Source organism: Manis pentadactyla, assembly GCF_030020395.1.
Source record: "Manis pentadactyla isolate mManPen7 chromosome 15 unlocalized genomic scaffold, mManPen7.hap1 SUPER_15_unloc_1, whole genome shotgun sequence".
In the NCBI taxonomy this organism is placed as follows: domain Eukaryota; kingdom Metazoa; phylum Chordata; class Mammalia; order Pholidota; family Manidae; genus Manis; species Manis pentadactyla.
Window position 1 is genome coordinate 4991612 of NW_026644588.1, and position 15744 is coordinate 5007355.

At 45.5% G+C, this 15744-nt stretch overlaps 1 protein-coding gene across 1 annotated transcript; it reads left to right on the top strand.

Annotated features, from left to right (window-relative positions):
* Positions 1-10332: 10332 nt before the first annotated feature.
* On the top strand, positions 10333-11232 carry LOC118912647 (vomeronasal type-1 receptor 4-like). The gene has a single exon (XM_036886014.2). It carries the CDS (start codon positions 10336-10338, stop codon positions 11230-11232), a length of 897 nt encoding a protein of 298 aa, XP_036741909.2. The 5' UTR covers positions 10333-10335.
* Positions 11233-15744: the final 4512 nt, after the last annotated feature.

The window sequence follows — 15744 nt, forward strand, 5'->3', positions numbered from 1 at the left end:
CAGAAAACACATTTGCACTCTAGCCGGTTGAGGAAATGCTTCAACCTAAAGTGGCCATTAATTGGGGGACCACCTTTAGATAGAATGACCAAGTGGTGCCTGTAATCAGATGTATGAGAACCAATCTCTGGCCCTCAATATGCACTCCCTGTTGTAAAGGGAGATGGAGGGGAAGAGAAGGCACAGCACATCCAGGATTCCAACCACAGCCTGTTATAAGGCAGCTCCTACTGCCAGTGCCGTCGGAGGCCAGTCTGCAAGTTCCCATCGCTGGTGTTTGCCTTCAGAGCCAGAAGAAACTGCAAGGCGACAGGAGGTGGGGGCTACACTGATCCTATCAACTGAAACTCCCCGCTGTCATGGACGTACTCACCTCAGGTTTTACTTGGTTAGGCGCCTTCCCCCGGCAGGACAGGCCGCTTGCCAGGTCTGTCAGACAGCGCTTGCCAGGGACGAATTACCGCCCCGTGTTGCTGTACTCATGGTTTCCTCTTCGCTTTTTCATGCAGACGCTGCCATTATTTTCACTCTCGGGGGGATCTGCGAACAGAAGTGAAGTGATCTGTCTAATCCACTTGCTGGTCGGGGCCTAGAAGAGAGCGGTACCAGGCTCGGCTGCCTGGTACATGCGGCCCTAACCACTGTACACACTAGCATGCCCTGTCGGCTGGGCTTTTACACAATCCCCACCATTATGGAGTTTTTTATTTTACTATACTGTCAATGTATTTTACATTAGTTACATTTTATTTTATAACATCTGTCAAGCCAGATTTTCATGTCGATGTAATGATTTATTTTAGTGCAAAAGTCAGTATCAAACGTGAATAAAGCTGTAGAGATCCTAACAGAAGGCAGATGCCTTCATCTCCATCTAATTGCACAGGAAACTGCCCCAAGTCCAAGTCAGATCAATGATGCAAGATTGGCTCAATATTACTTTGGCAGCAGAAAGACTCGTTTGCTGTCATGCCAGGAACCACCTACAGTGGTATTTATCACAGAAGTTATTGGACAACATTACTTTGTTCTCTAAACCATGAAGCATAAAATACTGATATGTGATAGACAGTGTAGGTTGGAAACTAAGTCTTGGTAGCTTTGATTCAAATGCTTCTCTGTTTATTGATACCTACATTAAACGGAGACACTGGTGAGCAATGAGGTGAGACCTGTGCACTGTGCAAGTGAGATACAAGGCAAAAGAGTAGCGAGCTTGGCACTGATGTTAGACAAGTATTAAACCAGAGAAAATAATACAAGACAAATTTGGTCCACATTCCTCCAAAGAGGAGACACAAATGGCCAACGGGTTTATGAACAGATGCTCAACATCACTAATCATCGGGGACATGCACATCAAAACCACAATGAGATACCACCTCACAGCCCTAAGGATGGCTGTTATCAAGGAAATTAATGGCAACAATCATTGGTGAAGATGTGGAGGAACTGAAACCCACATGTACTGTTGGACAGAATATAAAACAGTGCAGTCGTGATGGAGAACAGAGCGTCCCTCAAAAAACCTAAACGAACTATCATATGATCAAGCAATCGCACGTTGAGGTATGTATTCAAATGAACAAAAAGGAGGATGTGAAAGTGTCTCAGGACTGAGGGGTCACTGTAGCTCTAGTCTCAGTCGCCAAGCAACGGAGGCAGCCTAAGAGTCCATGGATGGAATGACGGCCAAAGATGCAGTGCACCACACCACGGCGTGTTATTCAGCCTCTGCAAAGAAGGAAACCCTGCGATATGGGACAACATGGATGGACCTTAAAAGACATTAGACTATGTGGAACAAGACAGTCACAGGACATATCACATGATGCCACTATTGTGAGAAAACTGAAACTGTCAAACTCGTAGAAATGGTGAGTGGAATGCTGATTACTAGGGATGGAGAGGAGGGAAAACGGGGACTAACCGACAGGCACAGAGCGTCAACCCCCCAAGCTGAATAGGCCCTGGAGAGCTGCTGGTTAACACTGCGCCTGTGCTAACAACACTGTATCAGACATGTAAAATTTGTTAACAAGGGAGAGCTCGTGTGTGCTCACCAGTGCAGCAATAAATGAAATGAAATGAACATTTGGTCCTTGATACTCTCATCTGGGACCCATGACTATCAAGTTTCCTTTTCCTTAAATGCTACTTCCCAGACTTTAAGAGAGAAACCAGCCTCTCCATAATCATCAGGCAACTGATGTTTTCACTAGAGACAAGATTATGGCTCCATTAAGTGCATCCTATGCCCAGAGTTAGATAAAAACATTTTTATCCCAGGAAAATTCAGACACACGGCTCCTGCACAGGCTTAAGTAATGCTGACCGTTCCATCCTCTCCTTTATTTTAAGCATGCAGGTATCAGAAGCTCACCTCTAATAACACTGAAAATCCAATCTGTGACTCCCGCAAGGTAATGTGAGCAGTTACACTGATTTCATGACTACAGTATTTAAGCACCTTAAAAATCAGCTTCCATACTGGGATTGCTCACCAGTAAGTGTCCTTAGAGAGGATGATACCAAATGACGCCAGCAGCTGTCAGGGGTTGGCGTGGCTCCAGTCTTCTCACCCCTCTTTACTGGCTCAGCTCTTGGATAAAGATTACTCCACCCCCTCTGTCTGGCTTTGCCAGTGGATCTGTTGCCACCCGGACATGAGCACTTATTCAGACTTCATTGCCTTACAAACTCTGCCTCTCAGACTGAAATAAAAAATACTTACTTACTGGACTCCTTCCCATTGCCAGGATGGTGGGCTCAGTGTGAAGGGCAGGGCATCCAGTACACGCGGGAGGGAGGCAGGCAGACCCAGGTAAAGGTTTGTGAGCCTGTGACCTCCCCTCCTCTTGGGGCTGTAATTATCATTTCACCTGTAGTGGTGATGACAGTGCAGGCTTGGGGAGCTGAGAATACTTCTGGAAACCTTTTTCCCAATTGCTAATTATTAAAAACAATCACAAGTTTCTTGTGGGTATTTCCAAAGAAACCAACCTTCGTAACGTTTGGGAGAGACTCTTTAATTTCTTTGTCGTCCCCAAAGGCAGACAAAGTTGTGCAGACAGAGAAGGAAGGACCAAGTTCACACACAAAGGAACCAGGCTGGGTGTCTACCTGTCGCATATACAAAAATGAACTCAAAATACATCAAAGACCTAATGCCAGACTGAAAATAATAAAACTCTTGGAAGAAAACATTGGTCAAAAGCCTCCCGACATTAGATTTGGCAATGATTTCTTGGACATTGGTTAGGTAACAAAAGAAATATAGACAGTTAACAAAATAAAATATAGGCAAGGTGGGATTCCTGAAAATTTAAAACTTTTGTGCATCAAAAGACACTATAAAGAGAGGAAAAAGTAGTGAAGGGTACAGGTGGAGAAATACAAATACCATATGATTTCATTTATTTGCGGAATATAAAAACAAAGCAAAACAGAAGGAATGAAACAGCATTAGACTCACAGACACTGCGAAGTGACTCGTGGCTACAGTGCGGGAGGGGGGCCGCTGAACCGCTGTGATGCACACCTGATAGAATTTTTTTTAAGTAATAAAGGGTAGTTTTCTAGGAGGAGGAAGAGTGATTACCTTAACTTCTACTGCAGAACGGGAGAAAATACTCGCAATTCATATTATCTGTTAAAGGATTATATACAGAATATATAAAGTTCTCTTAAAACTCAACAAAAACAAACAACCCAATTCAAAAATTGGCAAAGGAACTGAATAGACATTTCTCCAAAGAAGATATCCAGACAGTAAATAAGCACATAACAAGATGCACAACACCATGATCCATCAGGGACATGCACATCAAAGCCACAATGAAATACCACACCTTACAACCATTAGGATGGCTACTACTCAGACATAAAAAAAGAAAAAAAAAAGAACAGAAAATAGCAATGGCAAGGTGTGGAGACACTGGAACCCCTGGGCTCTGAGAGTGGGAATGTAAAATGATACAGCCACTGTGGGAAACAGTCTGGCAATTCCTTCAAAAGTTAAAGATAGAATTACCATGGGATCCAGCACCACCACTTCTGGGTATGTGCTGAAAAGGGTGGAAGCAGGGTCTCCGAGAGATACATGCACACCCATGTTTATAGCAGCATTATTCACAATAACCAAAAGATGGAAGCAACCCAAAGTGTCCAATGACAGGCGAATGAATAAACAAAAAGTGACGTACACATAAAATGGACTCAGCCTTAAGAAGGAAGGGAATTATGACACATTTGGATGAACCTTGAGCACATTATGCTAAGTGAAATGAGCCAGCCAAAAAAAAAAGCAAATACCACACAATTCCACTTCTACAAGGCACTTAGAATTGTCAAAGTCATAGAGAGGGAAAGTAGAAGGGTGGTTGCCAGGGTCTTGGGGTGGAGAGATGAGAGTTGCTATGTGATGGGGACAGAGTTTCAGTTTTGCAAGACGGAAAGAGTCTTGAGATGGATTATGGGAGATGGTCGCACAGACATATGTATACACATAACCACTGACAGTACACTTAAATGATAGTAAAATTTGTTATATTTACCACAATAAAAATATTAGGAAAAAAAGGGTGTGGAGAGAAAGTAGGTGTGTGACTGGGAATGGGGGCAATACAGAACAGGAGGGGACGATGCAGAAGGTGGAGCTGGGGGAGAGAGATGGGCATTTTGGGGGCAATGAATGCAGGGGAGAGGGGTTGAGGGGAAAACGCACATGGGATAAAAGGGCTGTGTGACTGCTGTGCACGTGGGGAAGTGTGCATGGAGTTCGGGGGGAGCACATACTGGTTTCTGAGGGGATGTGGGTATAGAGTTCATGGGAACAAAGGGGAAAATGGGGAGGATATTCAGATGATGTGATAAAGGGCAGGGGTGGTACGAGGCACAGGAGAGATCATGTCCACAAGGAGTTAAGGACACAGGGAGAAGATGGTATACGTTTTGAGGATTTTGGCTCTTTGAAGCAGGACACAACACAGTGATACTCAGAGATGGAAGGCAGAACTCTCCACTTTCTGCTCCGAGGACAGAAGGACACGCAGGGCCACACAGGGGGTGGCCCAGCCGCAGAGGACAGCACGCTGCAGCTGCACGAGCAGACAGCGGGTGGAACCAGAGTGGGGTACCGTGGCTGATTTGGATAATTTGGCAGCTCCAGGGCACAGGGACTGTCCCTAGCTGGCTGGCACCTGACTGGGCGATGGGAGCTGCTGCAAAGTGGCCCCGAGTGTGAGAGCCCCACGCAGGAAATGGCTGAGGTGTGACCCTCAAAGCCGGGTCAAGACGGCGCTAAGAACAAAAACCATGACACTGTAACATCGGAGCATGAATGTCCCGGACGCAGCGGTCCAACACAGAAAGAGCTGGGAGGGGGTGCTGGGCTCCGGGAGGTGGAAGGGCTGTGGGCGATGAAGCCAGCTGAGCCCGTGGGCCCGAGGAGGCTGGGGACACAGAGAAACAGGGCAAGTGGGGCGTGTGGACGAAGGACACCGGGGGCTGAGGGCGTCCGGCGAGTGGCCATGAAGACAGGGAGCTGGGCTGCGGGTGCTGAGACGGGGGCGCGGGCACGTCGAGGGGGACGAGGACGCGGGGGCGATGTGAGGCGGGGGCTGCGCTCCCGGGGCGGCAGGGGGCGGAGCGCACAGGAGGGGGGGTTTCCAAGCGGGTTGAGCGCCCAACATTTTACCTTCCCTCCTCTACGTCCTATTTTACTGGTTTTTAGGGGCATTTTGTGTCGGCGAGATTCCTGCCGCCTGACTGGAAACAAGGAACTACCCATGACTGCTCTGATTTGGCCGGACGTCGGGGAATTCACGAAGGGGCATCAAACGGCGGCCTCCCATCTGCCCGCTGCCCGCCCGTCACCTCGGGGACGTGCATCCGGGTGGGAAACTCTCCAGGGGCTCCAGGCCGACCCTCCTCCTTCCATCGCCCTTGCGAACCGCAAGGGCCGAGCCCCGCCTTTTCCGGCCGCATATCCTCTCCAGTTCAAACGCCTCGGCCCGTCTCCGGGCCCCCGATGCTCGACGCCCTCCGGTGCCGCGGCCTCCGCCTCAGGCGGCCTCGGAGGCTCCACGCGCGCCCTGCAGCCTCCGCTCGCGGGCCCCCGGCTCGCGCATGCGCCCCGCCCACCGTGCATGCTCCGCTCTCTCCCGCGCCCGCCCAGCTCCGGGTTCCGCCTTCTTCTCCCACCCGGCAGGTGCTGGGGACCAGGCTCCCCACCTCCAGGATTAGCGCACCCCCACGCGCCCCTGCCTCCTCTCCCAAGGTTGTAACCTTTAGGGGACATTGTCTCCTGGGCGTCTCACCAAACCCAGACGGCCCATTCATTCGCCCTTTCATTCCCATGAAACCCTGCCCCTCTATTTCCCCAGCACCCAGTGTGCCTCATACCTGTACCTGCCATGCGCTCTGGGTCTCCTGTGCCCTCAGGCACCGCGCCCTGGACTCTTAACCCATTTGTGTCTCGTATCCCTCTGCCTCCCTCCTCCTGTGGCAGGACCTCGGCACCGCCGCCGTGTCCCGGGGCCCGCAGCTCCCGTGCGCCTCGCGCGGGCTCTGTCACACCAACACGCGCCGCCGCCCCTCGAGACACTAACTTTCCCACCACACCTGTAGACTCGAGGCGGCAATGCTTACAGCACTTTTCAAATGCGGCATGTTCTCTAAATCTTGCATTTGTAGGTTGGTGAAGGGTGAGAAGGGTTATAGAGGGTGGAAAGGGAAGACACCTCCGCCCCTTTTAGGCATCCAGGGACCGGGAGATGTAACTATATCTTCTGTATCTTCTGTACAAGGACATGTTGAGATTCACACATGCTCGGTGACTGTGAGATTTTATGAAAAGGTGCAACTGCGTCAATGAGTCTTTGACTGTTGATGAATATGTCTGCAAGTTTGTATGTGGTGTGTTCGTGAATGTGAATGGGCAATTCAAATTGTGTCAGTATGTGACTGTGTATGTGCATTTGTGTGTGAGTATATATGAGTCGTCCACGGTGTGAGTGTGCATGAATGTGTGATTCTGTGTGTGTGTAAATGGGTTTGTGTGTGTCAAAACTGGATCTCCCACCAGTGTAGCTCTAAACTCTGACTTGAATATTGGAGATGACTGGATAGTGAATCTGGATAAGACTGTGGATTTTTCTGTAGGAAAAATAAATCAAAGAATCAGAACTCTGAACCTGTTTCTTAATTATTAAAGCAGCAAGTGTTGCAATTTCAGCCAAAATAAGTGTAGAGAACTGTGGTAGCCATCAATGCTCTGGAGTTCAGTAAGTAGCATTAGTTACCTGACAGTGACAACAACAGTAGAATCTCCACGTTTAACCTTCTGATCCTGATGCTTCCCGTGTGAGGCACTCTTGGAAACTTCTTTCGTCTATGGATCTGTTCTGTGCCTACTTCCTACGGCTAGAGGAGGTCAGTAGTGGAAAAGGATCTTTTCCTACAAAATGTCCACATTAATTGGCATTGTGTTGTGCAAATGAGTCCAGATAATTGACTGATTTGTGCAAGTGAGTTCAGTGATTTCTAATGTAAATTCTTCGCATCATGTTCTTCCATTTACTTGTAGCTATTTGGAAACCTTTCCCAAGTATTTTGTCTCATTCCGTTTCTGTGCTAATAATTTAACTGATGGTTCAGCTCAGTGGACTGAAGATTGGGGACGGACTAGACATTGGGTGAAGTTCTCAGGGAAGCCCGAGAATCCAGTGAGATACATGTGCTCCCTGCCCGTCCCTCACAGACCGCAGCGTCTCCTGCTTTCCTCCATGCGAGACCCTGCCTGCCTTCAGGAAGAATGGAAAAGAAAAGAGCCTCTCAAAAACACACCAACAGTCCCTCAAGGGATGCTAACTAGAAACTTGTACTTGTTTTTGGTAATTGGCAACAGGAAAAAAAGTTTTCAGAAACATTCTCAACTCCCAAACCTATGTTCCCATTGCTGCTACAGATAAAGAGATAATTATATTTCTGCAGGGAGTTGCTGTCACGGAATCACAAACCCTTATTTCAGGGTCTGGCTGCCTCCCTCCCACACATGTATTAGCTGTGGTGACTGTCAGACTGAGCCCACAGCCCTGGCAGCAGAACGAAGTCAGGTGAGTGTTATCTATTTCAGTCTGAGAGCCAGAGTGTGCAAGGGAAGGAGGCCTATCAGGATTCTGCCTGGGTGCTGTCAGTCCAAGTGTTCTCTGGCTTTGAACCTGCTCTAGTGTCACAGCACAGAGGACAGAGAAATCATTCCTGAGGAATGAGCTGAGCTAGTAGAGACAGATGGGGCTCCGAATGCAACACAGTGGAATCCTCCTTGACAGCGACTGTTGGAGTTTAACGCAAGCGATAATAAAATCTGATTTTTAAGGTGCTTAAGCATGTAGTTCTGAAATCAGTCTGCTATCCTGCCTACTTTACAGGAATCATAGACTAAATTTTCAGGATTATGAGAGGTGTATCTGTAACACCTCCATGTTTGTAATAGAGTATGATGAATTTACAGGAATCATCTACTCTTGTGCAGAATGTATATCTGAATGGCAATTGCTTGAATGAAAAGGTTTTCGTTGAGTGTTTAAGCAATTATTGGAAACAGTAACTGTGTCTTTTGAAAACACTGTAGTCTATTGATTATACTATTTTCCCTCTTAAATTTGTAGAAGGAACATTAAAGAAAGTTAACATAATAATTAGGTGTTTCACACAGCAACTGTCTGGCTCTTATCACCTTGTTTTCACTCTTTAAAAAATATTCTCATTGATTATAACAAAGGTACCACTCTGGTGTGGGATTTTGGTAGTCAGGGAGTCTGTGCCGTGTGTGTGGGGCATATGGGAAATCTCTGTTCCTTCCACTTGTTTTTGCTGTGAACCTAAAACTTATCTAAAGAATAACGTCTATTAAAATATATATATATATCCTCATAACAATCCAAAAATCTGTATCAATTTGTAAAATGCACAAGATTTCCTGCCTATAGATGCCATTTTGTGTATGTCATATATTAATATCCTTTATAAATATTGCATCGTTGTGAATAATTTTTCCTAACTCAGGTATTAATAGACAAGTATATGACCTGACATTAACAATAATTTAATTTCTACCCTATACTGCTTTATCATGTACTTGTGTGTTATGTCCCAAAATTTAAGGCATGATGCAATGATTCAACAAGTCCTGTGACATGTGCCATTATACTTGTGGTCCTGACATAACAGCAAATCAGTCTTTTTGTTGCCATCCTAATATCAAGATCTTCTAGCATTTATTACATGCAACTTGTCTGGGGGGGCAGTTTCCAGCAATATTCTGCCATGGGTGCATCCATATATTAAGATATCTAAAGCTTTATTCATGGTTGAAATTGGCCTAAAATAAATCTTTACAAATAAGTGGAAACTTGTTACATCCAAAATTGTACAACAAAAATCTACAGTCAAATGACAAGGTGTAGAGTTGTAACTGGATTATCTGATGAACACTGCTAACGAGCTTTTTAATAGAGCATAGTGGTTCAGTGTACTACCATTGTTACCAGCCGTTAAATTAAATACAAAACAGACACGGGACTTGAAAATTCTTTGAACAGACAAAACTATTTAAGCCACACAGGAAAGACTAAATCATGCTTATTTCAAGAACATAAGCAAAACTTAGCTTATTTCTTGCAAATGCCTCTGATAATCATAAAAGAAACTTAAGTCATCTTCCCCAAAACAGGATAATTACTTTAACCAATCCCCTGAAAACCCCCATTACAATAACCAGTCATTGTAAAGGAGAAACAACCTCCTCATTGTCACTGTATAAGTCATCCTTAAACCTCAGGCCCAGGTTTCATATCAGTGTTCAACCTGAAAGTTCCCAGCTCCTGAGCTGTTCTTATATGCACAGTAAACTCTTACTAAATATTATTTGTTGATTTGTTGGTGGTTTGAGTTTTGCTATTTCTGAATTTTTGACATAGCCTCAAGTTCCCACTCTGCCCTAAGCAGCAGATTTGGACACTCAACTTGTCTGTGTGTACGATCTGCTCATCTCTTAATCAAAGTCACAGTTGTGCCGGCCTCACAGATTGGGAAGAATGAAGTCACCACATGCAGCGCCTTCCTAGGAGTGATTTCACATTCTTAGTGGTTTCAAAGGCATACACGCAACCCTTGGAAATCCTGCAGTAAGAAAAAAACACCACATAAACATTTCTTAGTGGAACCAACGGGAAGTGGAAAATACTGGATTCCAGTTGACAGGGTACGTATACGGTACCGTGCCCGTCCCGGGCCCTGTGGCCCAGAAGACAGTCACCGGGGACTGACAGAATGGCTGCCAGGGATCTGGCCATAGGAATGATCTTCTTAGTACAGACTACAGTTGGAATCCTGGGTAATTCCTCTCTTCTTTCCTATTATCTCTTCCTCTGCCTCACTGGGTGCAGGTCAAGGCCCATAGATTTGATTCTCAAGCACCTGATTGTAGGCAACTCCTTGGTCATTCTCGCTAAAGGAGTCCCCCAGACAAGAGCAGCTTTGGGATTGAGACATTCCCTCGGTGATTTGGGATGCAAACTCCTTTTCTATGTTCACAGAGTGGGCAGGGGAGTGTCCATCAGCACCACCTGCCTCCTGAGTGTCCTCCAGGCCGTCATCATCAGCCCCTGGACCTCCAGGTGGGCAGAGCTGAAATGGAACGCTCCAAAGTATGTGAGCACCTCTATTTCCCTGTGTTGGATCCTGCAAATGCTGGTAAATGTCATCTTCCCCATCTACATAACTGGCAAATTGAGCAACAAAAACATCACAAACAATAAAGATTTCAGATACTGTTCCACTGTTCGTCACGACAAAGCCACAGACTCAGCCTTTGCAGCACTGCTGTCATTCCCTGACGTTGTGTGCTTGGGGCTCATGCTCGGGGCCTCCAGCTGCATGGTGCTCATCCTGCACAGGCACAAGCAGCGGGTCCAGCACATCCGTACGACTAACGCCTCCCACCAATACTCCGAGTCCAGAGCTACCAAAACCATCCTTCTCCTGGTGAGCACATTTGTTGGTTTTTACATGCTTTCCGCCATCTTTCAAGTTACGTTGTCTGTTGTTGACAACCCCAGCTGGTTCCTACTGAGCACCAATTCCGTGATCACTCTGTGTTTCCCAACTGTCAGCCCTTATGTGCTCATGTGCCGTGACTCCAGGGCATCCAGGCTCTGCTTTGCCTGAGTGATACACAGTCCCCTCCTCTAGGAGGAAAATGGAAATGGGATGTTTTCGCAGTGTTCACTTGTTTATTCGCTCATACCCCACAGAATCATATGAAACAGTCATATTACATGGAAGTGGTGGTATGCACACATGCACACGTTACAAATAGTCATATGTGACATGTAGGTGTGTGTGCGTACCAGTCTCATCATGGTTATTACCCATCCTTCATGTTTCTGTTGAAAATTGTACATAAGCATGTAAAATTCAGAATTTGAAATATTGATATTTATCTTGCCTTTCTAGGTGATTATCTTAACATACATAGAATGTCCTTTTCTTATATCTGCTTTAGTTCTCTTGTCATAGCTATGTATCTCTCAATAAAAAATAACCAGATGAATATGGCCAAACAACACAGGACTTTAAAAGGACCAAGTCTTCTCTGTCTCACGTAACAGTGGGCAAACGTGGGGAGCACTTACCAGCCTTTCGGTGCTCATCATGACCCTTGTTCTACTTTCTTATTGTTTCTGTTGACTTCTGCATTGTTTTGGTTAATTCTTATTAGTCTTAACAACAATTAAATATATAACCAAGAAACAGAATTAAATAAATATTGCTTTATTTTGTTCATTTTTTCCTGTTGTGTTCTCTGTCCTTAATGAATTTTTGAAAAGTTCTTTGTGGGTAAAAGTTCTTTCTTGGCTTTATCTCTCTGTATCTTGGAGTCTTTTGATTAGTAGAAGCTCTTAATTTTAATATAGTATCATTTGTCATGTCCTCCTTCATAGTTAGTATTTTTGTTCTGTTTGACAAGTATCTTGTAAGATCTCAGAGATGTTCTCCTTTGTTTTCTTCTAAACACATCATTTTATACCTTTAAAATTCACATCAGCATACATTCAGAATCAATTTATGTGTAGGTAGTGAGATTTAAATCCTTTTTTTTCTATCAAGACAACACATTTCAATTTATTCTGAAAATGTATCTGGCTTTTTCTTTGCTGTCAACTATCATTGCCCCACCCAGCTTAGCATCACTTCGGTCCCAGAGATGCCTTTCTGTCAAGCCTGCTGGCAATTGTCTCTTCTTGTCTCTTTCAATCTTGACAGCCCAAGTGTATCATAAAATCAAGGACAGTCTGGTGTCAAAAATCTCCAATAGACCATTCTGTTCAGAGGATTGATAACTCCCATGCTTTGAAGGGAAAACTGCACCACAGTTAGAGACAATTCTTCATTGGTCTCCTAAGTGTTTTCACAGCTTGTCATCTTGTCCTGAATGACCTCGTCAAGGAGTTTTGTGGAGCACGCGGCCTCGGTAATGCCTATAGTATCTCCGCAGAGAAAGGGGCAGATTAATTACTTGACCAACATAATAAAGATAATGCCTCCTTCAAGACAAAATCTGGGCAGGGTAGCTTGTGACCAACTTTAAAGAGTGGGATTTCTTAACCGTGACATTCCACAGCGATGATGCCGACTGTGTGCAGCAGCCCCCAGGCCTCCTATCACCTCTGCGGGGATTGAGGGGACAAGGACAACTAATACAAACGTGAAGCTCTTGCTGTTTATTATGTCAGGAGTAATAAAATGTTTATGTCAGCCCCAGGAGTCTCATGCCTTCTGTCAGCATCCACGAAACTGACAGGATAATCTGTCTGGCAAATAGGGGAAACTGACATTTTTTCACATTTCCTGAAAGAGGATGAGATGGTGAAAAAGACATGACTTTCTCGAAGAGGAAATTACCAAGACTGGTTAGGGGAGATGAGAAAGCTTCGTGGGACAACTAGAAAATCCTCTCAGCCAAGTGCTGGGCGGAGTGCGAGTAAGGGCCCTGTACTGCCCTAGCTGTTTGTGGGCTGATGCCACAGGAAGGGGGGAAAAGCAGCTTGACCGTGCTGGTTGTTATTCAATCCTCTTCTCACTGGTGGACGAAGGGTTGAGGGGTTATCCAGGCTGATTAAAACTTTATACAAAAAAAGTTATACGTTCCTGTCACTGCGCTTTGAACAGCCAAAGACTGCTGGAAACAAGCAGGAAGTGTGCCTGAGGGTGGTTCTGCAACAAGGCATAATAGGAAGCCCAGAACCATCCTTTCCTCAACAGACATGCTGATTCCACAATAAACAGATGAATTCCCTTTGTGAGAAATCCAGAAACTAGTTGAGAGGTTCCTATACCCTAGGAGTGAAACCAGCCACACAGAAGCAACAGAGTAGGAAATGGGAGGCATGCTCTTGCCATAATCCCTACCCTTGGCACGGTTCCGTATGACTGCAAGGAAACCCCCAGGCACCTGCTTCTCCCTGAAGAGAGAGAGAGTTGGATCACATATCCAGAGCTTCAACTTTTCTGGGCCTGCCCCAGGGACTGGCTTGTCCTGCCTGCCTTTGAGTGCTGACAGAACCTGGCATGCCCCAGAGCCTGCAGTGAGAACAGAGGTTTAAATAAGCACACAAGCAGTCACCAGAGCCCCCACCTCAGCCCGGTGCAGTGTAAGCAGAAGGAAAACCCTTGACTCCAGCTTCTCCCTTGGGAAAGGAAAGAAGTGACAATGTGTCCAAAGTCCCACCTCCTCTAAGGCATGCCTGAACGACTGGCTTCTGTCTCACTTGTCTGAGACTGACAGGACTTAGATGCCTGGGAGCCACTAAAACGAAAAATGGCAGTTCAGACTAGAATGAAGGTCTGAGAGGCCCCCAGAATCTCTGGGCAGGATGACTGGTGAGACTTCTCCTGTACAAGGCCAGGCAGTAAAGACTCGTAATGGTGGCTGTCCTTTTTTTCCCAACATACAGATAGAATATAAAGAGTCAAGGAAAATGATGAAACAAGGAAACAAAGGAACAAGATAAATCTCCATAAACCAACCATAAAGAAATGGCAATACATGATTTACCTGACAAAGAATTCAAAATAACCATCATAAGGATACTGAATGACGTCAGGAGAACAGTGCATGAACCAAGGGAGAATTTCAACAAAGAGACAGAAAAAAGTGCCAAACAAATCTTGGAGCTGAAGAATAAAATGACTGAGCTGAAAAATTCACTGCAGGGGTTGAACAGCAGACAAGAGTAGAAGAAAGGAGACACACAGGCTGACCACGAGGGGATGAAAAATAAAGATACTCACACTTCCTGATTTCAAAACTTATTATGAAGCTACAGTAATCAAAAGACTGTGGCACTGTCATAAAGAGCAACATACAGTCCAATGAAATAGAAAAGAGAGTTCAGAAACAAACCTTCACATATATGGTCAAATGATTTTTGACAAGACATTCAATGGGGAAAGGACAAGTGGTCCTTTCAACAAATGGTGCTGAGAAAATTGGATATTCACATGCAAAAAAAAAAAAAAGGAATTGAACCCTTACCTAACACCATAGGTAAAAATTATTTCAAAATGGATCAAAGACCTAAAACTATATAAGTCTTAGAAGAACACAAAGGGCAAAGGATTCATGACATTAAATTCGGCAATGATTTTTTTAATATAACACCAAAGGCACAAAAGAAAAAATACACGAACTGGACTTAATGAAAGTTAAAAGCTTTTGTGCACCAAAAGACATCCACAGAATGGGAGAAGACATTTGCAAATCATATACCTGGTAAAAGTCTGATACCCAGAATATATAGAGAACTCCTAAAACTCAACAAGAACAAAAAACAGCAGAAATAATCTAATTCAAAAAGTAGCAAGTGGATTGGCTTAAAGATGGTGACATGAGATATGAGACAGGAACCTCCTCCAAAAACCACATATAATATGAAAATAGAGCAAATACAGTGAATCCTGAAAGAGCAACAGGAAAGAAGGCTGTGACAGACTGCTTACATCTGGGGAAAAGAGTAGACCTTATGGAAAAGGATAAAGTACCAAAGCCATGATCTGGTGGGACCCAAGCCCTTCCCCAACCATAGCTCACTGGTGGAAGGAAGAGAAATGGAGCAGGTAGTGGGTGGAGGCCTAGGACTGCTGAACACCCAGCCCTGGAGAGCTGCTCTGGGAGCAGGAACCTTCACTACATGGTGCTCTGGAGATTACTGGGGTTGGAAAGCTAAAACAGGCGGAATACTTGGAGAGACTGAGATTCCAGCTGCTTCTGGAGAACAGGTACCCACAACCGGCCACTCTGGGACAAAAGAAAGGTGAGCACTCTGAGAGACCTCCCAACAGCACGAGGGCTGCTAAAGGGGCAAGGATTGTCCAGAGCTTGCTGCTCAGAAGAAAGGACAGGTGGACAAAATTGTCCCAGCACACTCAAAAACAGCTTGGGAACATTCCGGAGTTTCAGAAGCTCCATCCTCCTAGCTGGTAATGCAGCTCCAAGGCCCCCCACTGCGATATGCAGCCTGACGCTCCCTCCTGGCTGGGCCCAGCTTGCAAACCTGCTACTCCTGCCACTGCACCAGGCAAGCCAGAGGGTGGTCCCACCTACGGCAGCTACAAGTGCACAGCACAGACACTCCTCCTTCCATGCCCAGCCCACTGGCCCTGGCAGTGGAGGCAGGC